Consider the following 26823-nt stretch of genomic DNA (forward strand, 5'->3'; position numbering starts at 1 on the left):
AGTGTGTCACGTCACTGGCTTTACAGCCAGCTGGGAGGGAAGGGCCAGTGCCTGTATTTCCCATGACAAGCTTGAGGGACATGAATCTGTCCCTGGTACGTGGCAAGTAAAGGGCTGGGCAGAACCAGGCCGGAGGCTAGGCTGTCTGGTTCAGGGCACCCAGGTGACAGCAGCCGACGGGGAGGGGAGGTGCCCTCCACAGGCCACTGGGCAGGACCCCCACCCCAGCCCCCCACGGCGGCTTCAGTGGAAGTTCACTCAAGTTCATCCTGGCACAAAGGATTTTGGTGTTAAAACTTCCTGAAGGAAAAGGTCTAGCATTATGTTGATATGTGATATTCACCAAAACCTGACTGTGGAAAAGAAAATCTTGAGAACATGGAAGGAAATGCCTTTTAAGTAAAGTACACTCTTGTTCAGAAACTCTAAGAATTAAAAATAAAATTGAAAACCACCCCCACAAATTTAGGATGATTTTATTTACAAAACAGGTTCTTTTGTTTTACAAAAATTACAAAATACGACAAAAATAGAAATAGCTTCTTGGACTGTTGGGAACTACTTCTAAGCAACCAATGAGTTAAAACCCTGATGGTCTTCCTCTTTTGAAGAGCGATGACGGCAACGCTCATCTGCGCTTTATGTCTCCCCAGAGCCCCGCGGCTGTGGGCTGCCTCTGGCAGGAGGGCCGGTCAGGCCAGAGTCTGGAGCAGCAAGATCTTCTCGTTGACGCAGAACCTGTGCAGCACCAGCGTCAAGTTCTCCCCACAGCGGGACACCTGGCGCTCCATGGCCAGGCGGAAGTCCTCCTTCACGCCCTTGGTGATGCCCCGGGTGACCGTGTGGTGCCTGGGGCAGCGACAGGGAAACAAACAGACACCACAGTTAGCACGGCAGCACGGGTCAGTGACTCTGGGGCAGGAGAACAAGCTGCCTCAAATCTAGCGAAGAGTTTAAAAAAGCAAAAAGCCCCAACCAAACAGCCTCCACTGGCCGTTCCTCTTCAGAAAGACTTAAAGCCGGAGAGTCGTCTTCCCCACTCAGGAAAAGGCTATTCTAAACATCGCATGTTTGGCGAGGTGCTGCCTGCTTGGCTTCTAACTTCTGCAGCCCTGACGCTGTACTTCCCTCTGTGACTTGTGCACAGTTCAGTTACTTGGGGCTGACGGAGTCCAGACCACCCTGGCCACACAGTTCGGGTCCAGCCAGGCCAGCTGAGCGCAGAGGCAGCAGTGGGGAGGGGGATGCCTGAGCGAGCGTGGCCATGGCCGCAGCCCCCGGCCGGTGCCCCGTGTCAGGCTGCGGGCCACAGGCGTGTCTCTCTCCCTGTGATGCCAGGATGGGACAGCTCCTCCAGGTCTTTTTGCAAAGAGGCAGGAGGACCTGGGGCCCCAAGACAAGAGTCCGGCACCGGCAGGGAGAGAGCAGCAGAGTCGCTGATGCAAAGCTTCCTGAGGGCCTGCTGGGGCCCGGGAGCCCTGCATGCTGGGCTGGGCTGGGCCGGTGGGAGCACAGGTGGGTCCTTCACAACGCCCTGGAGGGTGGGCTTCAGAGAAGGAAATTACAGAGGAAACCCCAGGAAACTCCAAACACCAAAATGAAGGAAGCAAAAGAAAAACCTAGCAAAATTCAATGGGTTCAATCAAAAGCAAAGGCGTTTTAACTACCAGTTAGTAATTTGGTAGATTTAGACGAACAGAAGCCACCTCCATCCTCCACTCCCACTGCCTAACTTCCCTAAGACACAGTCATGGGGGTTTAAAATTAGATTTTTAGGTACTGGCCAAGATTAAACTGTTGAAACCACTCTAAAATGTTGCTGTTTTTAAAACTTGAATTATATAAAATAAGTACAACAGAAGTCAGAAAGTTGCAATGTAATAGAAGGAAAAAGAAAACCAAAACAGGCTTTGTTAGAAGGGCAAGATATTACAGGACACCCTACAACGCCCATGGACAGTTTATAGAACCACACAGTGAGACAGCACAGCCAGTTCTCTGTGGACATCTCTAATCAGGTCTGGCTGGTGACTCAGTAGTAAGTACAGTGTCAGTGAGCCCCGCTGGGAGCTCATGCAGCCCCTTTATGCTGCCCTGAGATACTGCTCTCAGGGGACCCAGACTGCAACCCCAAATGGGAGCCCTCCCTCTGACCCACTGAAAGACGCTGGTATTTGCAGACACTGAGCTAAAGGGCATGGATGGCTCCAAGCACACGCTCCCCTTAATACTAGTAAAAATGTAATAAAATGCTGTGTCCTGCTGGTCACGGGCCAAAGGTGTTTCCACATATGAAGAGTGGTACAACCCAACTGTATTTCTATCAGAGTCTTTATTGCTCTGGCAAGTTTGGATGAAGAAGAGGACGAATTAGCTTTTGTGGTTTAAGACCAGGATAAGTCAACTAGTAAATGCAGCATTCTAGCCTACCAAATATTTTCAATCCGGACAGGTAAGGTCAGAAAAAACAGTACCAGTGGCAGGAAGATACTGTGCTTATGCCCATTTAGACCAAGACCTCAACACTAATACGAAAATCTGAGAATAAAAATTTACTTAGAGTAAGTTTCAGCATCCTTAAATATTTAGGACCGAATGCCTTATGTTTTACCAAAAGAGAATCATAATTTAGTGCCTAATCTAATGTGTACTTAGTCTTACACAGTTTTATATAACGTTCACTTATTTCCAGATCCATAATGATTTTTAAATTGAACACAAAAACACTGGCAACTTATGGAAAAAAATAAGAAATGTTACAATATTACAACCAGATGGTTTGCCAAGGAATGCAGAACAAATTAAAAAATTAAATAAAGCATGAAAAAGAGCACTGAGGAACAAAGAGCTGAAAACCATGGGCAGTAAAACATGTCGACAAACAGTACACTATGAGCAGGTGTGTCCACTTGGTACCTGTCAGCAGTCTGTATGCTGGGCTGAAGCACAGGTAAGAATTCCTGCTGCAGTAACCCCATGGGAGGGCTAGAAGGCCTTTAAAAAACAGCAAACAGCGGCATTCAAACACCCACACCGACTCAGCCTGCACTTAAAAACAACACTCCAGAGAAAACGCATGAGACGGGGGGCAGGCTGCACAGAACCGCCAGCCTCAGGCCTCGAGCAGCTGTTTCGGGAGGACAGAGGCTACCAGCCCCCCCGCTGCACGGCTGTGGCCCACATGGGTCCACAGGCCTCTCGGCTGCCGGTCCCCGGCTCAGCCCGCTGAGATCTGGCATGAAAAGCAAGAGCCAGGGGAGAGGACGGGGAGATGCCATGGAACGGCCGTGGAGAGAATCTCAAATCCAGCGCCTTTGCTCTCCACGCTTGCCACGTCCATGCCGATCCCAGAAAGACACCCGTGACTTTTTAGAACCATCTTTGATGGGACTGAAGCCCCAGACTGAAGAGGCCCTTTCAAGAGGACTGGAGAGGCTGGCAATGTTTTTGATAAAGAAAGGTTGAGTTTAAATTTCAAAAAGTATTGAGAAAAGGAACAGATGGGGGAAAACAAGAGTCTGGGCCATGGCTTTGTGGGATTCTGTAACAACAGAAATGAGTACATTAGCCGGGTGATCACCTCTGAGAACGTCATCACGCACCCAGTTCGGGGCACACACAGGACATGGGTTTCTGTGTCACCCAGGGTACTGCAAGCATCAGCACAGAAGCATTTCTCTACTTCAAAATACATGAGAGCAGCACGTGTAGGTAAGAATCAGAGCTCGTCCCTCCTGCCAGTCAGGCCCCCGTGCCCTTGGCGCTGGTACCGTACCTGCTGCAGCCCAGACGCCACAACCAGGACAGACTCACAGCCTCACCTGAGGGAAGGCTGGACTCTGCTCCCTGCATCTCTGCGCTCGGCTGGAGGGCCCCCCAAAAGGTCCACAATGGCTTCAGACAATTTGTTTGCAACCCAAAGGGAAAAGGAATGTGACAGTTTTACTCAAGATCCCGACCATACCTCAACTGTCTCAGGCGGCCCGCTTCTCCACGGTAGCTTCTCGTCAGAAATTTGGAAGGCAGGTTTCAAATGAACCCTGGGACTCACACTGTCAGCTCACTAAGCAACAGCCCCTAGTCCTGCTTCCAAACTGACGGGGCAGCAGGTTTCCTAAGAGACTTAATGGTCTTCTACAGGGAGTTAGAAGAAATTAAGGGTTTCTTTAACTAAGGACACCGTCTGCGTGCCCAACAGCCCTCGCCTTCACTACTCGTCCGAGGGCTTGTCTGCATGTTCCCGTGTCGCTGTGCAGCTCAATAAGACTGGCTGGAGAAGACAGGTTCAGTAGAATGAAGTCTGAGACTCACCGCTGATTTTCTGACAGCCTCTTCTCTCACATTCACAGCTAAGCATTATCTAGTGTGAGGATTATTAAACTCAGGTTTAATCTAAGTAAACGGAGTTGATTCTACTGAGGTTGTCTCCGTATTATGACAATTTGTATGGTGAGCATTAATGGGAATTAAAGAAAAAGCTATTAAAGGTATGTTTGTGTGTCCAGCCTCAAAACCTGCAAATTACAACGTAAAAGGGGTTACCTAGGCTTCCGTGTCAAAAAGCCATCTTTACTCTCAAGCATGGTGAAGAATATTTTGAATCACGCAATTATTTTCCCCACGTTCTAGGGGAGCTACCAGAGTGAGAAGATGAGCATGTCTCGTCCCCTTGCCTGAGCCAGCTAACGTATAAAGGTCTTGCGCTTTCATGTCAAATGCTCAGAATCTTTAGTAACGTTTGCAAGGTGAAGGACAAGCACCCCACCTTCCCATTCCCGACAGGACACCGTGCTGCCTGGATGCCCCAGCCCCGAGGCTACGGGAGTCCAGAGGGACACTTCTTACTTCCCTCTCGACAACACTCCCCAAAGACAGCACGAGATGCGGATTTTGGCTTTGCGCTGAAAACTCGTCCCTTTCACAAGTGAGGGAAAAAGGAGAATCTGTCAGCCTCAGCAACACTTTCTTCTCACTCGGGGTTCGGTCTCCTGCAGTGACTCTGATCCTGACCCACACACGCTGAACGTGCAGGACGCAGAGGAGGAGGTATGGACATCACACTACGCGAGGCGTCTGCAGCACAGAGGATGTACTGTCCAAACTGCAATGAGGACTGAAGGGCAGAAGCAAGGGCATTTAAAAATCATAAATGGTCACTGATTTCATCCAGGAGTGGGGAGTGCCAAGACCAAACCCCACCCCGCTGAGCGGGCAGGTGCTCAGCAGGGCTTCAGTCAACACTGAGGCCCAAGTACAGTGTGGAAGTTAGGTCTGCAGTTTTTCCCAGTCCAGCTCAACTTTAGTTAAGCATGGCTTTTCTTAATTAAAAGCACCCTACTTCTAATCAGAAATTATAGGATCAGTCTGTAAGTTTTGGAACAGAAAAGATACCATGAGTAAGACTTTTGTCTAGTGAAGTAAGTATCAAAAGTGACAGAACTACCCCAATTTAAACAATGTTCTATCAGAAATGTAGTTAAGGAAATGCCAAGTCTTTCAAAAGGATTCCCGGAATCAAATCTACTCTCCAAAACAGAGACCAGGTTTGTATTCCTTCCTAACGACTGTGTGCAAGCCACGGACATTTACAAACGTTTCCCACGAGCACATGAAGGCGGGCGCTCAGCACGGAGGGCAGGAGGCGGTGCCCTTACTTGATCAGCATCCCTTGATTGGGCAGGAGTTCCAGATGGATCTTCCCACCTTCCTGAGTTCTCAGGTAGGCGAACTCCTCCAGCATGTCGATATCTGAGGCCAGATTCAGGGAACCACGTGAGAAATCATGGAGCCCTGCTCTCCTGGAGGAGCAGACTGGCTCGCAGCCACTGAGAGACCTGCCCACGGCGACCGCACCAACAACCCAGCGCTGCCTGAGTCCAGACCCAGCGGTTCCTATGCCAGCCCAACGCCCTCACAAAGAGAAACATGTTCCTCAGGTAGCTGACTGAGCAGAGCCTATAGGGTCCCAAGAGCAGAATCTTCTGTTTTCTTAGTAAGAAAGAGGCAGTAGAGGTGCTATACACACCGCCCCCCTCCCCCTGGCCCAAAGGTTAAGAAATGCTGCTCTAGGTACCTGGAGAGGGATGTCAGACGACTTGCAACTCAAAAGTAATGTATTAAGAGAAGCAGACCTTTCCCTAACCAACAGTATGAAATACAATGCTCCCCCACACGAAAGCCAGTGCTGGGTGGAGGAGATTCTCTGGCGGGTGCCCCACGGGCCACCAGCTGCTGTTGTAACCCCAGACCCCAGGGGCCCTGTTCCCAGAGGAAGGCCAACAGAGAATCACAGTCTATGGCCCCAGCAGTCACCCTGGGCCTGCAGGGAGCCTGCAGGCTCTTACTTCAGGCACCCTGGGTACCTTCCTAAGAAGCCACTTGAAGTGGAAAATGCAACAGGGCTGTCCACGTTCCTGATTCCTCTTTGAAGCCATTCATGACTTTCACAAAACCAGCTGCCACAATCCCATTTTAAGTCACCATTCCTTCTCCTTTTCCCCAAGTCACCAAAAGCATTATTTCTACCCCAAATGGTTCGTTCATTTTTGTACCAAGCATTGCTTCTGCTCAAACAAGAAAAAGGATACTTGTAACATAATTGAAAAAATTCTCATATTGGAAGTTTCCTTGCTGGCAAATCTTATTGACGGCTTTCAAGAAAAGGGTCTCTCCCCGCGGCCACTCCTGCTGAAGCAGCACGATCACGTGCCCCAGCGCCAGGTCGTCTCTGCTGTCTGTGAAGGCTCTCAGCTGCAGGACAGAGGGGAGGGAGTCACGGGGTGATCTCACACATGCCCGATACCACCTCCCCCAAAACACTGTGGCAGGGAGGTGCGTGACTACGGTCACTAGTCAGAAGGGACAGCAGAAGTCAAGCCTGCCTGGCAAATGTCACCGCTGCCGGCGAGGAGGGGCCCCACCACAGAACCCGGCTCCCCGGCACCCTCGTGAGCATCCTGGCGGGAGTGGGACATGCAGGGTGGGCCCGAGGCTCTGAACACGGGGATGAGGGTGCGAGGAAGGTGAGCGGTCTGGGCAACAGAGAATTTGGGGACTTCTTTTAAGGGGCCGGGGGGGGGATGGAGGGCGGGTGAGAGGCCCCCTTAGACAGAGGAGTCTGAGGAGACTGTGGGACTGGGGAGAAAGGCCGGCGGGAGCCACGGGAAGGAGAACGCAGGGGTGTGAAGTGAGAAGCTGTCAAAGGGCTTCTGGTTCTAAACCGGCAGCTGTGCCTGAAGTCACTTCAAATTGTTTCTGCCGCTCAGTGCTTCAGATCAAGAGTCAGGTTTGGGGTATAATTGCTTTACAGTGGTGTGTTAGTTTCTGCTTTATAACAAAGTGAATCAGTTATACATAAACATATGTTCCCATATCTCTTCCCTCTTGCGTCTCCCTCCCTCCCACCCTCCCAATAAAGATGTTAAAAAAAAAAAGGGGGGCGGGGATAGGACGAGATGAATAACTTAAATGTCCATCACCAGGAGAAAGACTAAATACGTTGTGGTACACATCAATGAAGTGGACACAGCCATTCAAAAAAAAAAAAAAAGAGTCAGGTTTGGGAATTACCGCCCTGAAGGGGAGACCCGACACTGCTGCCCACTTGAGCCTTCGTAGACAATTCAGCCTGTCCACCCCAGGCCTCCGCTCCCCACAGCCCGGTCCTTAGGCTTTCCTGACTCTGCTGGGCCTCTGCACGTGCCCAGCCTCATGCCCTATCCCTGTGATAATGAACTCACATCCCTCCATAAGCCCAACAGCACTTGTGCTCCCTTCTTCTGTAGCTAATATATCCTGACTCGTAGGCTAATTGATAAAATATTTACTGGACGCTACCACAGGCAAGGTTATTTGTGTATCCACCCCACTATTACCTGTAAATTATCTGCCCCACTGTTACCCATAAACCTCTCGAGGATGGGGATTATTTCCTACTCATCTTTGCCTAGTGCAGTCGATATTTAATAAATATTTGTTAATTCCTTGCCCATGTGCTTTCCTCACTACACCACCCTGTTTTCAAAGGACTAAACTAACATTTGTGCCTAAGGCTCTCAATTCAAGTCATTCCAGGTCATCAGAACAATCCTGCAGATTAATTTCCTTTACACTAATCAACGTGAAGCTTACCTTAAAACAAGCTAACATTAAATGCAGGCAATAGGGCATGATAGCCTTGCTGGTACAAGGCAGCAGCTTCAGATCTGAACCTAAGAAAAGTCCACAATATATCTGTTAGTAGCAAAGAAAAGAGCTTTGAGAAGCAAATGTTTAAAATGCTTTCCTTAAAAGGAAAAGGATAAGCAGCAATCACATGGTCTCAACACAGTTAAACCACAATTACATTTAGTGAAGGTGAAACTGGTTTTTCAATCGTCTCTGGATTTCATTTCTCAATCTAAATTTCTAAAGTTGCTTAAATACTTATTATTATGAAACACTTCAAATACATAGAAAATGACAGAGATTATTACAAACAGCAGAGTGCTCACCACTCAGCTGTATAAAATGCTGACATCTGCTTTAGTTTTAGATTTTAATATAAAGCATCGCAAGCTCACTTCTCTTCTGATGCCACTCCTGCCTCCCTCCTGAGAGAAGACTGCTATTCTGAACGGGGGTTCATCATTCCTGTGCACACTGCCTGCTTTTAACACAGGAATCTATATTCACGCACTGCAGAGAAACGTCTCGTGTGTTTTCAGTCTACTATATAAATGGTGTCATAGCGTACGTATCTTTCTGCAGATTGTTTTTGGTACTAATATCTGTGGCTCTAGCTCATTGGTTTTCTGTGTTACGTAGTGTTCTGTTGGTTACACTGACCACACCTGATTTATCCATTCTTTTATGGTAAACACTGAGTATTCCAATTTTTCACTATTACCAAAAATGCTGAAATAAACATTCTTATATATATTTTCTTGTGCACTTGTGGAAAAAACTTTAAGCAATGGTTGTTTTTCAAACCAAGACCATAGTCCTTTCCTTTATGCTGTGTGCTCTTTCTATCCTAAATCCTCTCTACCCCAGAGGCAAGAAGTAGCAAGAAATAAATATGCTTTTCACGTGGCAACCCTGTGCACACACACTTACACATGTTCATACAGCTGGCTTCTGAGCAACACAGGTCTGAATTGCACAGGTCCACTTATACATGGATTTTTCAGTAAATACAGTGTCTGCATTTTCATCTTACAGATCTCTAAATGAACTAACTGTGGAGAAAAGTTTGTATTGGATTAGAGATCACAACATGTGGAATCAAAAGAATTGCGGTTTGAGCCCTGATTTTATCCAAACTGTTCCAGCTTCCTGCCCTAGGCTGAGTCACTGGTCAGTTCCTGTTTTTGAGGCAGAGAGCAGTACCCAGATTTTCGACCATTGCGGGGAGGGGTGGGTCTGAGCCCCTGGGTTAACTCCTGCATTGTTCAAGGGTCAACTGCGTGTCTAAAACAAAAGGTTCATGAAATAAAATTTACCCTTTTTAGTGGAGATACATTCATTTTAATAATACTGTTACAGTCTATCTCATTAAAAAAGAAAATTTCTATGGGAAATTCATGACCTAGTAGGTGAGGGCCCAAATTTGGAGATCACTGATCTAAAGTCTATACCTGGAAGGGGCACATAACCAGGGATTGAGATATGCAACTTGGTACTGCTCTCCAAAGTGACCATATGAATCTATGCACCTTCCAGAAGCACGTGGGCGATGCGTATCTTCACGTCCTGATGGTCAATATGGCCACCCTTTACTCTCTGCATCCTGATGTAAAATGATAGCTTATTGTTTTAATCTGAATTTCCTATATTAATAATAGGTGGAGAATCTTTCCAAGTAGTTTTTGGCCATTTGGCTTCTGTGAATCTGTTGTTCATATTTTTTGCCTATTTTTCTATGGGGGGTTGGTTATTTGTTTCTTATAGGAGCTCTTTCAACATTCTGGATACTAATTTTTTGTTGAATATATAAGTATATAAATATATAAATTGTGCTGGACAATTTTCTTATAGTCTATAGCTTTTCACTTTGATCATAATATCTTTTGTTGGTATTTTGATTTTAACGTGATCAAATTCACTAATCTTTTATGTCGTGTGCTCTTTGTAGCCTAAATCCTTCTCTAACTAGAAAGCAACAAGGATCGTCTTCTGTATTTTCCTCTAAAAGTTTAAAAGTTTTAGTTTTAATATTTAAATCTTAAAATTTAAAGGGTTCTTGTGTAGTATGAAGGAGGAATCTCTTTTCTGTCATTTTTGTATTTGGATAATCAACTGTAACAGTACCACTTACAGGATAAATTCATTCTTCCTCCCCTGAACTGTAATGCTTCCAGTTTCTTCGTTCTCTATTCTGTTCCTGGGGTCAATCTCTACGCCAATGCTACACTTTAAAATCAGTCTTGATGTCCGCTAGGTCAAGTCTTACCCACCTGATCTGTTTCTGTTCCACAGAGATATTAATTTTTGAAGGGGTCTGGGCTATGTCTAGTTTTTTCAGCCTTTTGTTGTAGAAAATCCCAAACATATAAAAAGTAAACAGAATAGTATAATGAACTCCCAATAAGTATCAAAACTGTCATGCTTTTGTCTTCTAGAAAGCGTTTAGTGTCCTAAGGAACCTACTACCAGTCTCAAAGAAATTTTCTTCTAAAAAAATGTTATCATTTAGCTTCTCCATTTAGTCTCTCTGCTCCAGCTCAAATTAATTTTTGGGAAAAATGTGAGGTAGGAGGTGAGGATCTTTTTTTCCTCTACATGAAGATCCCTTTGTTCCAGCACCATTTGTTGAAAAGGCTTTCCTTTCTCCATTGAATTACTTTGGCGTCTTCATGGAAAATCATTTGACCATACTTATGTGGGTCCATTTCTGGATTCTCCAATCTTGTGCCAATACTGTCTGGATAACTGTAGCTTTATATTAAACCCTGCTATCAGGTAGGGTCACTTGTCATTTTGTTAGTCTTTTTCAAAACTGTTGTAGTATTTCCATATAAATTTTAGAATCAGTTTGTCAACTTCTGTTAAAAAAAAAGTCTGCTGGGATTTTGACTGGGATTGCACTGAATCTATAAAGACATTTGGGGAGAACTGGTATCCTAACAATATTGAGTCTTCTAACCTACAAACATAATTTTGCATATCTTTCATTAAATTTATCCCTAAGTATTTTATGGGGTTTGATGTTATTCTATTTGGAGATTCCTTGACTTTTCTACGTAGCCAAATATGTAGCTGTGAATAAAAACGGTTCTTTTTCAACCTTTCTTTTTCTTGCTTATTGTGTTTGCTAGAATCTCCAGGATGTTGAATTGAGGTGCTGACAGCAGACACCCCTGTACTGCTGCTGGTCTTGGGGAAAGCATTCAATATTTCATAGTTAAGAATGATGCTGAGGAAGTTTCCTCCTATCTCTAGTTTACTAAGATTTTAAAAAAATCATGAATGATAAATGCAGACATAATTGAATTCTGTCTGCATCTATTAAGATAATCTTATGATTTTTCTCCTTTAATCTGCTAATGTGGTGAACTGCAGTGACTGGTTTTCCTGTGTTAAACCACCTTTGCATTTCCGGTATACTTGGCCATTATGTATTATCTTTCTTATATATTGCTGTATTTGCTTATATTTTCTTAAGAATTTTGGCATCTAAGATCATGATAGACACTGGCCTTTAATGTTCTTCTCTTGTTTGGTTTTGCTATCAGGGTTATGTTTGTCTTAAAAACTGAATTGGTAAGTGTTCCCTCTTTCTCTGTTTTCTCCAAAAGTGTGTACAGGATTGGAGTTATTTCTTACTAAATGCTTGACAAGATTCACAGTGAAGCCAAACGGGCCTGGAGTTTTCTTTGTGGGAAAGTTTTTGACAACAAAATTTAATTTCTTTGATAGATATAAAACATTCAGATTTTCTATTTCATTTTGTGTCTGTTTTGGTAAGTTGTGTTTTTCAAGGAATTCTTTCCATTTCACCTAAATTGTTAAATTTATTGGCATAAAGTTATTCACAACCTATTCTCTTACTGTCCTTCTGGTTTCAGCACGATCTGGAGTGACATTCCCTCTTCCATTCCTGATATTGGTTATTTGTATTTACTACCTTCCTGGTCCATCTTGTTAGGGGTTCATCAATTTCATTATTTTTTTTCAGAAAACCGACTTTTTGCTTTATTAATTTCCTCTATTTTTTTTTCTATTTCATTAGTTTCTGCTCTTGTCTTTATTAGTCCCCATTTTCTACTTGGCTTGGGTTTGACAGATTATCTTTTTCCAACTTCTAAGATGGAAGTTAGATCATGACAGTGGGGCTCTCTTCCTTTCCTAGGAAGCATCACAGCTCAATTTACGTAGTTTTTCAACAATGAGCAACTTGAGGTAAAGCTCAAAACAGCCTGAGAGACAAGCTAAGAGATCCTTCTCAACTAAGTATTACAAGATTTCCTAGAATTGGTAAAGACAGGAAAAGGAGCTCACTGATATTCTTCAAAGAGCCAACAAACTCAGGAACTGATGAGAACTTCGGAAGAAGGACAGATGTATGGCTGCTTATGAAATCAGAGCCACGAAAAGCTTGGTGAGCACTTCGCTTCTTATACAATTTGTCAAGCTCTGCAGATCACATGGTATTACGTTGTCAGGAATTACAAAAAATTCCCAGCCTTAGGTCCTAAAGCTATTTCTATAAAATAAAAATAAAATTTGTCACTGTACCTTTTCTAAACTTGGGCTTTATTTTTGAGGGTTCTTCCTGTGACTTGCCTCCATCCTGGATGGGGAGGACCATGTAGCACATCAAATCAAGGACTTTCTCACACGTCATCTAGAGAAGACAAGACCAGAAGGAACTAACTGAAAGTTTCTGACTGAAACCAAATCTACGTAACTAAAACCTATGCAGCACAAGTGGGGCCACCTGTGCACAGAGCTTGGGAGCACGGCCCCAGGACGCCATGTGACCAGTACTGTCTGCTTGACACCATGTAGAAAAATACCTGAGATCAAATCCATGTACTAGACCATTCAGGGAACACTAACTCATTCTTCACTGTTAAAAAACAAAAGAACAAAACCTAAAAATTAATCAAGTATTAACTAAACTACCAAAGTGTTTCACAGCACAGTGGAATCCAAAAGAAGTATGTCCCTATCTTAAGGACATTTACTAACTCACTGAATAGAAAAATTAACAAAATGGGACACATGGTGGCGGACTAAAATGTTATGTTTAGAGCATAATTTAAAACTAAGTAGAAACACCCACAGACTAAACTAGCAGGAAAAATTTCAGGCAGGGAGGTGATCTAAGCCTTAAAGGGGGGCAGGATCTGAAATATGGAAAAGAGAAAAACGGGTTTTCAAAGGAGGAGAGAAAGACGACGTGGGGAAGGCTTTCTACTGGTTTTGGCAATTCCCTTGAGGGGAAGGAGGGCGTGGTTTAGGAAACAGACATGAAACTGGACCAATGACGTGCTGCTGGATGAGAGGCGGCCCCAGGTGCCCATGGAGCAGATGGTCTCAAGCCACAGAGAGCAGGGCATCACCTTCTGTCCACCCATCAAATTCCAGTAGTAACAGTCAGAATCGGCTGAGGGAGCATTTCCTGTGTGTCAGGCACAACCCCCTACTACCCCCATTTTACAGATGACGAAGTGGAATCTTCCCAACCTTTTTCATGTCTTGGCACTTCCAGAAAATAGTATTTGTAAGGCTGCTCAGAGCTGGCAGCAAATGATCTGGGGCTTAGCTGCCCAAGCCACAGCTAACTGCCTGGGGCTGAGGGGTCGGTATCCTGGCACATCCAGAATCACCCATGGCCACAGGGTCATGAAGCTCCAGCTTTGAGAGATCGGCAGCTGGGGAGTTAAGAACTTGAACCCTGGAGTTAGACAGGTCACAGCGCTAGTGAGTAGTGAGACCGGGAGTTAACTCAGAATCATATGCCGCCATCCTTCCTTCAATACCCACCTTCTTTCCCCAAGGGTGTGGGCCTGGGCGAAACCACCCTTCCCTGAATGACTGCTGTATGACTGCTGTGCACAGGTCTGAGGCAAACTGCTAGTACTGGATTTTTAACTGTCTTACATAAACACCTGCACTTCTCTCTCCAACTCAAATTAGATGTCCTTGAACACAGGGATCCCACCCTGGGGCACCCAGGAAGTCAACACCTCGATGAAATGGAATGATGACAGCAATGTTGTAGAGAGCTGACCATAACTTATAGGGTTGGAAAAATGGTTACAGGCAACAAACTCAGTTAAAAGCCGTGGGTTAGGGTGGTGGCAGTGGAAATAAAAGGCACTATGCCAAAAGCACTGGTGCCCCATCCTGGAAGAGACAAAAGGACCAGCTTGAGTAAGAGTCTCTGTGACTTGACAGGTGGTGTCTAAGGTCCAGAGAACTAAGGAAATGCACATCTGGACATGCTGAGTCCCAGCCAAAGACAGGCAGTCAGAGACTCAGGAATCGGGTAAGGTAGAAACCAAAGATGAAAGCCTAAGAGCGACCCGCACGGAGGTGGTAACAGGAGCCCTCAGAGAGAATGAGTCTGCGTAGCTTAATCAAATCTACCAGTTTATCGTACGTTCCCTCGTACCGTGCACGGCTGTCTAATTCTACATGACACGTGTGTATCTGTGTGCGTAACTATGTGCTCTCTTAAGTTCGCAAAAGGAATCAATTGAAACTTAGAATTAGGCACCTGACAACGTAAGTGATAGAAAAGCATTTCAATTTTAAATGCACATACTTCACATACTTATTAACTTTTTCTTTCTAAAATTCATCACGGCAAATTGTAAATCATATTTCAAAGTTCAAGTGAAAAAATTTAATTTAGCGTTTTTAATCACAAAGTAATCAACTTAATCTCTATAGAGAGACAAGAAGAAATCCGAGTTGGTGTGTTAAGGTGTGACCTGAATCTATCCAGTAACTGTGCGTATAAAGCCGCGCTGGTCACGCTCACCGCATGCAGGTGTTTACTGCGGACCGAAGCTGTGCGGCCACCATGCAAGGAGGGGCTCACAGCATGGAGAAGGCAGGTCTGTTCATACAGCTGCTCCTGCAACACCCCTAAGAGGTGTCACCACCACGTAAAAAGAGAACCTGAGTTCAGATATGCTATTGTGAATCTCCATCTCCCACTGGGTGAAGGCCTCTTCTGTCCAAGTACAAGAGGACTGACTCCACTCTAAAGGGATTCCAGGCAAGAAAGTAAAAATCATCCTCAAACAAATGGAATAATGAGCGGGAAATGTGAAAAGTATGGAAGCCTAACTTGAGGGAAGCTATAGAAAGGAGGAAATTAAACAGCATCACTAACCTTTTCACCAGCAGATGAGATAATAAAATCTAGGCAGAAAGAGCAAGCTTCAAGTAAACATGCACTGAATTAAAAAGCCACTCTGGGAAAAAAAAAGAAAGCCCCAAGGTTACCGAGTGCGCCTGCACGTCCCCATACCAGGCACCCAGTACTCACTCTGTACTCCCCCAAGGCAAAGTGGCAGGTCGCCAGCTGGATGAGCGCCCTCTGATGCTCCAAGGTCCCCTGTCCCGAGATCTGTGGCTGAGGAAGCGGTCCCTGGAGAGCGGCCAAGTGGTGCAGGCTGGCTATGGCCTTTTTATATTGACCCTTAGAAAGTCACAGCAAGGAGGGAAACACAGTGCCATTAAAGAATCTCCAGAGCTAATTACGCCCCTAGCAAGCAGCCACAAATCAGGCACCTGTACTTAATCATTTGAGGAGGGAATGGACACAGCTACAGAATCAAACCAACTTAGCTAAAGCTACGTGGAGGATCTGTAGGGGGACTTCATAAATACAAAGATTTTTCTTTCTTGTCTTAATTCTTGAGACTAAATAAAATGACACAAGCTCTTTGGTAGCGTACATTTTGGATATACCACTTCTTTATGAATATTTTACTACTAATACCATTTCTCCTCATGAAGGCTGGAAGCTGCAACCTGCCCATTTCAACAACGGGGGTTGGAAGCTCTCCCTCTCGTTACTGAATCCTCTCTCGCTTCTGGACATAAGTAGCTCGAGGACAGCAGAGCAAGGCAGCAGGGCTCCCCCAGAGCAGAGAGGAGAGGTGAGCAGTGTTTGTCTTTCACTGAGAAATAAAACTCTTACTTTTACAGAGGGGTGTGATTGGACCCCCCAAAAGTAACCCAGATGTGGGCCTGCCGTCCGGAGCTGTTCTCAGCTGAAAGTGGACCACAATCCCCTCATCAGTGAAGAAGGAACATCTGCCTTCAGAGCAGGAGGAAACGCACACATCTTCACGCTGAAGATGCTCACAGCAACCGTGGTCAAGACACAGGTACTTAAACACACATTACCTGATAGATGATCACATCGTTGAGGAAGATTCTCAACCAAAGCCAAGTATCCGTCTTCCACGCCAAACAAATTCTTGTAAATTCTGAGCAAGAATTCAAAAGTTAATTTACCAGAAATACGTAACACAGAAGCAGAGAATAAAACTGACATACCCACCAACAGAACAATAGTCAGAGAGAAACAAATTACCAAAAAATGGATGTAACTTTAGACTTTGATTTCTAAAACAATGGTCTGAACTTTCAGTTCGATAGTAAAGTTAGGGCAGAATACTTACCAGTAATACACAAGCAATAACCTTATTAGGCACCAACACTTCCTAAGCACACATCATGCGCTAGCAGCTGCTCAAAATGCTTTTCACACATTACTTTATCTTCTAAACTGCTTTGCTTTCACCCAGTTAAAGTAATAAATATATGACATTAAGAGTTTCACTCATTTTTTTAAGTCGATTTATGCCTAAAGAAAAACATCCCCTCCAAAAGTCACATACCTGTTCACCATTCTAGATGTGACAAGGAGGAACTGGACGATGCAATGTTTACTTAGAAACTATGACATGACACATCAAACAAGGGGCCTGTATAGGCACGTGACAGGAGCAAGCCAGGGACAAATGTCCACTGGCCAGGAGGAAAGTAACGGCCTTGATCCCAAAGTACAGGAAAATATGCTGGTTAGCAGAGTGCTAGTGATTTCTGAGTAGTGTTGAAATACTCAGTAGTGTAAATATTATACAGAGGAAACTCCCTCTCATTTCTGTCTATGCTCAAAGCGGGCTTTCTGCAGTGTTTGGAATTTGGGCTTTCAAGCAACGGAGTCAAGTCAGGCATCACAGCACCACCTTCTGCAGCCTTAGTCACATGTGGCTGGAGGGGGCACAAAGCAGTGGGCAGAGCGACTAAAAGCACCAGACAAACCCAGCAAGAAAATGGCCAGCAATATAAATTTTAACAGAAAGATCAAACCCCCCCCCCAAGTCCACCCCAACCCTGATTATAATACCCCCCCAGTGCACGAGCTAAGAGGTAAATGGTTATTTGAATATTTATAACTGATTAGATTTCCTGCTCAAAAAAGAATCCTATGAAATGTGTGAACTACTGTAATCAATTTAATCAGCCGTTAGTGACGACATTTCGAGTAGAATAATGAACCTTTTCGGCATGATGATTTCCCATAAAAAATGAAATATCACAACAGGATGAGCATGCCTTACCCTTGTCAAGGAATTCCAGGGAATAGAGCAGCTCCCAGCTCTCTCTGGCCAGCTTAAAGCTTTCCAACACCTCGATGGAGTTAGCAAGTTCTGCCTTATTGACAACAATGTGACGATTCCTTCCTTTTGCTGAACAGTCTTCATCGTCTGAACTCTGCTTAGAGAATGTGAAGAACATGATTAAAGTTATAAAGATAGTCACTACTTAAACATTATTACATTTATTGTTGCCAATTCTGATTATTATATGAATTTCATATCAAAGGATACTATCATGAGTATAATACAATCCTTTTGAATTTAACAATTTAGCTTTAAAAAGTAACATAAAATTTTCATCCTTTCACAAGTTTGATAGTTACTTTTAAAATTAAGGTTTTCTGATGATAAATTCTAAGCTTGGGCTTCCCTGGTGGCGCAGTGGTTAAGAGTCCACCTGCCGATGCAGGCGACACGGGTTCGTGCCCCGGTCTGGGAAGATCCCACATGCCACGGAGCGGCTGGGCCCGTGAGCCATGGCCGCTGAGCCTGCGCGTCCGGAGCCTGTGCTCCGCAACGGGAGAGGCCACAACAGTGAGAGGCCCGCGTACCGCAAAAAAAAAAAAAAAAAAAAAAATTCTAAGCTTATGTTGGTTTCAGAGTAAAGCTATAGAGTTAAAACTTCCAATAACTTTAAAAATATACCAATGTTATAAAAGCCAAAACTTACATTTTTACATTTAGGGATACAGCTTAATTAAGTAGCACCTGTTTTACAGTTTACTTTTTTCCAATAGGTGACATTTAATTTGCTTCCAAGAAACAGTTTGTTCTGTAGTGCCATAAAATTAAAGCCCGAGTCCTCTGAGAAATAATTAAGAGAAACTGTTACTTATCTTTTGTTCACTGCATATAACTTCTCCAATGGCCACCCAATGCAAGGTGTCTGGCCAGGAATTACATTTGTCTGCACTTACCCATTTTACTTTATAATAAACTTTCCTACATTTCTTGCTCTTCATCTCAAATAAAACCAAAGAAAAGAGAGGGCCTCAGAGAAAGGCAACTATTGTAAATGCCACTGAGTATGGTCAGACTTTTTGCCAAAAACAAGTAAAGTCAAAAAAGCTCCATTTCACTTTATTTTCCTGAAAATTTCTTGAACCTTTTATTCCACCTACGTCATTTTTATTAATTAATTGACCCAAATTAAATTTTCCCTGCAGATTTTTACCCCACTAAGACTGTCTAAAAATATGTACAAATAAACACATCTATGAAACAGAAACAGACTCACAGACATAGATAAGAGACTTGTGGTTGCCAAGGGTGGGAATAGGGGAGGGAAGAACTGGGAGTTTGTGATTAACAGATGCAAACTATTATATACAGAATGGATAAAAAACAAGATTCTACTGTATAGCACAGGGGACTATATTCAATAGCCTGTAATAAACCATAATGGAAAAGAATATGAAAAAGAATATGTATGTATAACTGAATCAATTTTCTGTACAGAAGAAATTAATATAACACTGTAAATCAACTGAATTTTTTAGATTCAATAAAATTTTTAAAAAATATGTAAAAATATTTCACCTAAAAGCTCCAATCCTCATAAACAAAACCAACAAACCTCTAGCCAGGTTCACCAAGAAGAAAAGAGAGGAACTAAATAAAATAAGAAATGAAAGAGGAGAAATAACAACCAATACTGGAGAAACAAAAAAAATCATAAGAGAGTACTATGAACAGTTATATGCCAATGAAATGGACAACCTAGAAGAAATGGACAAGTTTCTAGAAACATACAGCCTGTCAAAACTTAATCAAGAAGAAACAGATACCCTGAACAGACCAATCACTAAAACAGAATCTGTAATTAAGAAAACTCCCCGTAAACAGAAGTCCAGGATGAGATGGCTTCACTGGGGAATTCTACCAAACACACAAAGAAGAACTCATACCAATCCTTCTCAAACTCTTCCAAAAGACTGAAGAGGAGGGAACACTCCCAAAGTCATTCTATGAAGCCACCATCACCCTGATACCAAACCAGACAAAGACACTACAAAAAAAGAAAATTACAGGTCAATATCTTTGATAAATATAGATGCAAAAGTCCTCAACAAAATATTAGCAAACTGAATCCAACAATACACAAAAATGATCATACACCCATGATCAAGTCAGATTCATTCCAGGGTCACAAGGATGGTTCAACATAACACTAATCAATCAATGTGATACACCATATTAACAAAAGAAAACACAAAAACCATATGATTATCTCAACAGATGCAGAAAAAGCATTTGATAAATCTCAACATCTGGACTTCCCAGATGGCGCAGTGGTTAAGAATCCGCCTGCCAATGCACAGGACACAGATTCGATCCCTGGTCCGGGAAGATCCCACATGGAGCAACTAAGCCTGTGCGCCACAACTACTGAAGCCTGCGCACCCTAGAGCCTGTGTGCCACAAATACTGAGCCCATGCGCTGCGACTACTGAAGCCCGTGCACTCTAGGGTCCACGTGCCGCAACTACTGAGCCTGCATGTTGCAACTACTGAGGCCCACACGCCTAGAGCCCATGCTCCACAACAAGAGAAGCCACCGCAATGAGAAGCCTGTGCACCGCCATGAAGAGTAGCCCCTGCTCACTGCAATTAGAGAAAGCCCTTGTGCAGCAATGAAGACCCAATGCAGCCAAAAAATAAATAAGAAAAAAAAAAACAAAACAAAACTCAACATCCATTCATGATGAAAGTTCTCACCAAAGTGGGAATGAACATATCTCAACATAATAAAACCACTTACGACAAACCCACAGCCAACATAATACTCAATGGTGAAAAGCTGAAAGCCTTCCCACTAAAATCTGCAACAAGACAAGGATGCCCACTCTTACCACTTCTATTCAACACAGTATTGGAAGTCCTAACCCAGCAATTAGACAAGAAAAAGAAATAAAATGTATCCAAATTGGAAAGGAAGAGGTAAAACTGTCATTGTATGCGGAAGAAATGATACTCTATATAGAAAAATCCTAAAGACTCCACACAAAAACTATTAGAACTAATAAATGAATTCAGCGAGGGAGCAGGATACAAGATAGATATACAAAAATCTGTTACATTTCTTCACATTAACAATGAAATATCAGAAAGTAAAAAAAAAAAAAATAATCCCATTTAAAATCAGGTCAAAAAATAAATAAACCTAGGAATAAACCTAATCAAGGAGGTGAAAGACCTATATGCTGAGAACTCTAAAACACTGATAAAGGAAACTGAAGATGATTCAAAGAAATGGAACGGTATCTCATGCTCTTGAAATGGAATAATTAATATTGTTAAAATGGCCATACTACCAAAAGCAATCTACAGATTTAATGTGATCCTTTATCAAATTACCTATGACATTTTTCAAACAGCTAAAACAAATAATCCTAAAATTTACATGGAACCACAAAAGAACTAGAATTGCCAAAGTAATTCTCAGGAAAAAGAACAAAGCTGGAGGCATAACCCTCCCAGACTTCAGACAATACTACAAAGCTATAGTAATCAAAATAGCATGGTATTGGCACAAAAACAGACATACAGATCAATGGAACAGAATAGAGACCAGAAATAAACCCACACACCTCTGGTCAATTAATCTTCAACAGAGGAGGCAAGAATATACAATGGAGGAGAGACAGTCTCTTCAGCAAGTGGTTCTGGGAAAGCTGGACAGCCGCATGCAAATTAATGAAATTACAACACTCCCTCAAACCATACACAAAAATAAACTCAAAATGGCCTAAAGACTTATATATAAAACATGACACCATAAAACACCTATAAGAGAACATAGGCAAAACATTCTCAGACATTAATCATAGTAGTATTTTCTTAGATCAGTCTCCCAAGGCAAAAGAAATAAAAACAAAAACAAACAAATGGCACCTAATTAAACTTATAAGCTTTTGCTCAGCAAAGAAACTCATAGGAATGCAAGAGATTTCTGTGCATCAATTTTGTATCCTGCTACTTTACCAAATTCATTGATTAGACCTAGTAGTATTCTGGTAGCATCTTTTCTTTTTGTTTTGTTTTGTTTCTTGTTTTTTTGTTATTGGCGGCATTGGGTCTTCGTTGCTGCACACGGGCTTTCTCTAGTTGAGGTGAGCGGGGGCTACTCTTCATTGTGGTGTGGAGGCTTCTCACTGCGGTGATTTCTCTTGTTGCAGAGCACAGGCTCTAGGTGTGCGGGCTTCAGCAGTTGTGGCTGGCGGGCTCTAGAGTGCAGGCTCAGTAGTTGTGGCGCATGGGCTTAGCTGCTCCGCAGCATGTGGGTTCTTCCCAGACCAGGGCTCGAACCCGTGTCCCCTGCATTGGCAGGCATATTCTTAACCATTGCGCCACCAGGGAAGCCCTCTGGTAGCATCTTCATGATTCTCTATGTATAGTGTCATGTCATCTACAAACAGTGACAGTTTTACTTCTTCTTTTACGATTTGGATTCCTTTTATTTCTTTTTCTTCTCTGACTGCTGTGGCTAAAACTTCCAAAACTATGTTGAATAATAGTGGTGAGAGTGGGCAACCTTGTCTTGTGCCTGATCTTAGAGGAAATGGTTTCAGTTTTTCACCGCTGAGAATGATGTTGGCTGTGGGTTTGTTGTATATGGCCTTTATTATGTTGAGGTAGGTTCCCTCTATGCCTACTTTCTGGAAGGTTTTTATCATAAATTGGTGTTGAATTTTGTCAAAAGCTTTTTCTGCATCTATTAAGATTATCATATGGTTTTTATCCTTCAGTTTCTTAATATGGCGTATCACATTGTTTGATTTGCATAGCAGTATACAAAATTAATGCACAGAAATCTCTTGCATTCCTATACACTAATGATGAAAAATATGAAAGTGAAATCAAGAAAACACTCCCATTTACCACTGCAACAAAAAGAATAAAATACCTAGGAATAAACCTACCTAAGGAGACAAAAGACCTATATGCAGAAAACTATAAGACACTGATGAAAGAAATTAAAGACAATACAAACAGATGGAGAGATATACCATGTTCTTGGATTGGAAGAATCAATGTTGTGAAAATGGCTATACTACCCAAAGCGATCTACAGATTCAATGCAATCCCTATAAACTACCAATGGCATTTTTCACAGAAGTAGAACAAAAAATTTCACAATTTGTATGGAAACACAAAAGACCCCGAATAGCCAAAGCAATCTTGAGAAAGAAAAATGGAGCTGGAGTAATCAGACTCCCTGACTTCAGACTATACTACAAAGCTACTGTAATCAAGACAGTATGGTACTGGCACAAAAACAGAAAGATAGATCAATGGAACAGGACAGAAAGCCCAGAGGTAAACCCATACACATATGGTCGCCTTCTCTTTGATAAAGGCGGCAAGAATATACAATGGAAGAAAGACAGGCTCTTCAATAAGTGGTGCTGGGAAAACTGGACAGCTACATGTAAAAGAATAAAATTAGAACACTCCCTAACACCGTAAACAAAAACAAACTCAAAATGGATTAATGACCTAAATGTAGGGTCAGACACTATAAAACTCTTCAAGGAAAACATAGGCAGAACACTCTACGACATAAATCACAGCAAGATCCTTTTGACCCACCTCCTAGAGAAATGGAAATAAAAACAAAAATAAACAAATGGTACCTAATGAAACTTAAAAGCTTTTGCACAGCAAAGGAAACCATAAACAAGACCAAAAGACAACCCTCATAATGGGAGAAAATATTTGTAAACAAAGCAACTGACAAAGGATTAATCTCCAAAATTTACAAGCAGCTCATGCAGCTCAATATCAAAAAAACAAACAACCCAATCCAAAAATGGGCAGAAGACCTAAATAGACATTTCTCCAAAGAAGATATACAGACTGCCAACAAACACATGAAAGGATGCTCAACATCATTAACCATTAGAGAAATGCAAATCAAAACTACAATGAGGTATCACCTCACACCAGTCAGAATGGCCATCATCAAAAAATCTACAAACAATAAATGCTGGAGGAGGTATGGAGAAAAGGGAACCCCTCTTGCACTGTTGGTGGGAATGTAAATTGATACAGCCACTATGGAGAACAGTATGGAGGTTCCTTAAAAATTTAAAAATAGAACTACCATATGACCCAGCAATCCCACTACTGGGCATATATCCTGAGAAAACCATAATTCAAAGAGTCATGTACCACAATGTTCATTGCAGCGCTATTTACAATAGCCAGGACATGGAAGCAACCTAAATGTCCACTGACAGGTGAATGGATAAAGAAGATGTGGCACATATATACACTGGAATATTACTCAGCCATAAAAAGAAATGAAATTGAGTTATTTGTAGTGAGGTGGATGGACCTAGAGTCTGTCCTACAGAGTGAAGTAAACAAATACCATATGGTAACACACACATATGGAATCTAAAAAAAAAAAAAGTGGTTCTGAAGAACCTAGAGGCAGGACAGCAATAAAGACGCAGACGTAGAGAACAAACTTGAGGACACGGGGAGGGGGAAGCATAAGCTGGGACGAAACGAGAGAGTGGCATGGACATATATACACTACCAAATGTAAAACAGATAGCTAGTGGGAAGCTGCTGCATAGCGCAGGGAAATCAGCTCGTACTCTGTGACCACCTAGAGTGGTGGGGTAGGGAGGATGGGAGGGAGAGATGCAAGAGGAAGGGGATATGGGGATATATGTATATGTACAGCTGAATCACTTTGTTATACAGCAGCAAGTAACACACCATTGTAAAGCAATTATACTCCAGTAAAGATGTTTAAAAAAAAAGAGAAAATCATAAGCAAAACGAACAGACAACCAATGGACTGGGAGAAAATATTTGCAAACAATGCGACCAACAAGGGATTAATTTCCAAAATATACAGACAGCTCATGCAGCTCAATATCAAAGAAACAAACAACCCAATCAAAAAATGGGCAGAAGACCTACACAGACATTTTTCCAAAGAGGACAAACAGATGGCAACAGGCACGTGAAAAGATGCTCAACAACACTAATTATTTGAGAAATGCAAATCAAAACTACAATGAGGTATCACCTCACACTGGTCAAGATGGCCATCATTAAAAAGTGTACAAATAATAAACATTGGAGAGGGTGTGCAGCAAAGGGAACCCTCCTGCGCTGTTGGTGGGAATGTAAATTGGTGCAGCCACTATGGAGAACAGTATGGAGGTTCCTTAAAAAACTAAAAGTAGAGCTACCATATGATCCATCAATCCCACTCCTGGGTATATATGTGGAAAAGACAAAAAGTCTAATTGGAAAAGATACATGCACCCCAATCTTCATAGCAGCACTATTCACAATGGTCAAGACATGGAAACAACCCAAGTGTCCATCAACAGATGACTGGATAAAGAAGATGTGGTATATATGTACAATGGACTACTCAGCCACAAAAAACAATGAAATAATGCCATTTGCAGGACCAATGGATGGACTTATTATACTAAGTGAAGTAAGTCAGAGAAAGACAAATATTATATGATATGACTTGTATGTAGAATCTAAAAAAGACACAAATAAACTTATTTACAAAACAGAAACAAACTCACAGATATAAAAAACAAACTTACGGTGACCAAGGGGAAAGGGGGGACGGGGGGAGATAAACTAGGAGTATGGGATTAATAGATAAAAACTACTATATATAAAATAGATAACCAACAAGGACCTACTGCACAGCACAGGGAACTATATTTAATATCTTGTAATAACGTAGAATAGAAAAGAATCTGAAGTTGTACACCTGAAACTAACACAACATTGTAAAACAACTATAGTTAAAACAAACTTAAAAGCTCCAATCCTCAAGCTAAACTCAGAAAAAATTGGCACCTCCCTCCCACTACCTCCCCGTCCCACCCTAGTTAGCTTCATATTCTTATCCCCTTAGTAATGACACACACCCCAATTCCTTTCAAAACCAAAACCCATCTGTCAGGCATCTTAGCTCATCGGGGCCACATGTGGGCCACACGTGGGCCATCTAGTGAGATACAGTAATAGGAATGGTGTGTTCATCGCCGTGGCAACTCATGGAACATATTCCTGCCTCAAAATGAGATCAGGAGTTTCTGGAAGGGCCTCAGATGTGGTGGGGATAGTGTGGAGTTCCAAACAGTCTGTAAAATTTCGAGAAATTGATTTCGAAATACAGTAATGCACTCTGAGGCTCTGCAGGGATGCTCTGAAGCAGGAGTCTTGACCTCAGGGAAGGTACACGAGTGTACGTGGTGGAACACCCTGCCCACAGGGAAGACTGCCCCCGGCTCCAGCTGCCTGGCAGGCACTTAGGCTGCGGGGAGAATGTCCACCCCACTGCAGGGGTGGGCCTCCACAAGGGCCAGCATTATCAGAGACACCAATTATTAAAGGGAAGTCAGACATCTGGATAGTGAGAGAAAGCTTCCAAGTTTTAGGTGCTAGGTTAGTAAAAACAAAACAAAACAAAACACTACGAGTAAAACAAGACAGGTCTGTGAGCTGAGCTCATGGGCCACCAGGTATGTCCCTTGCCACAATGGGACAAACAGACCTGGCTGGACCTGCACTGGGTGGGGCAGGCAGTGGGACGGAGACCCCAGACTGCCTGGAGCGTCAGAGCATGAGAGCAGAGCCTGCTAGACGGCACACGACGAGTGAAGGATGGAAGGAGGAACGGATGGGCCAGAGGCTACACAGCTGTACCACTGCCCGGACCCACACCCGGGAAGGCATGTGTGAATCCCCTCGCGCACCAGAGCTCACCGAAGGCCTGCTGGGGCGCAGGCACCGTTCAGATGGATGCCCAGACACTGCCACTGGCCCCGTGGAGCTTGTACTCTGGTGAAGGGACACGGACAGCAAACCAACCAACCAAGAAAGAATGAAAAATAAACTGCAATAAGGGCTATGCAGAATTAAGATACAGTAATAAAAAGAGAAAACTGACGGCCATTTGGAGGCAGCCTCCGGGAGAGAGCTCAGCTCTGGGCTGAGCACTGCCCGATGGGACCCAGCCAGGCACAGAAAGGCACTCCGCCCCAGTGCATGGCTATGAGCTGCGCCGGGGCCCGGGCAGGAGCAGCGGCAGCCAGTGTGTCTGCAGCACCGAGGGCGGCTCAGTGCATGCTCTGAAGCCAAAGGAAAGAGTCTGGATTTTATTCTTAGAGTGATGCGGAGCCGTCAGAGGCAGAAGCCATGTCTTACTCAC

The 26823-nt window shown here is 43.3% G+C and overlaps 1 protein-coding gene across 8 annotated transcripts in view; it reads right to left on the bottom strand.

The window, feature by feature from the left end:
* Nucleotides 1–460: 460 nt before the first annotated feature.
* INTS10 (integrator complex subunit 10) overlaps nt 461–26823 on the bottom strand; it is a 36961-nt gene continuing 10598 nt past the window's right edge. For 3 of the 8 annotated variants that reach the window (XM_030834701.3, XM_030834741.2, XM_030834776.3), the window contains 10 exons: nt 26379–26453; nt 17577–17730; nt 16354–16436; nt 15488–15640; nt 12718–12826; nt 8131–8210; nt 6588–6750; nt 5655–5748; nt 2917–2994; nt 461–849 (listed from right to left, as the gene is read on the bottom strand). In XM_030834701.3, coding sequence (XP_030690561.1) covers nt 693–849; nt 2917–2994; nt 5655–5748; nt 6588–6750; nt 8131–8210; nt 12718–12826; nt 15488–15640; nt 16354–16436; nt 17577–17730; nt 26379–26453 — 1146 coding nt within the window. In that variant the 3' untranslated portion in view covers nt 461–692. Of the gene's footprint in view, nt 850–2916; nt 2995–5654; nt 5749–6587; nt 6751–8130; nt 8211–12717; nt 12827–15487; nt 15641–16353; nt 16437–17576; nt 17734–26378; nt 26454–26823 lie in introns of all 8 variants that reach the window. The other 5 variants (XM_030834730.3, XM_030834709.3, XM_030834719.3 and 2 more) reach the window with 5 other exon arrangements.

Source organism: Globicephala melas, chromosome 21 (genome assembly GCF_963455315.2).
Source record: "Globicephala melas chromosome 21, mGloMel1.2, whole genome shotgun sequence".
NCBI classification, from domain to species: domain Eukaryota; kingdom Metazoa; phylum Chordata; class Mammalia; order Artiodactyla; family Delphinidae; genus Globicephala; species Globicephala melas.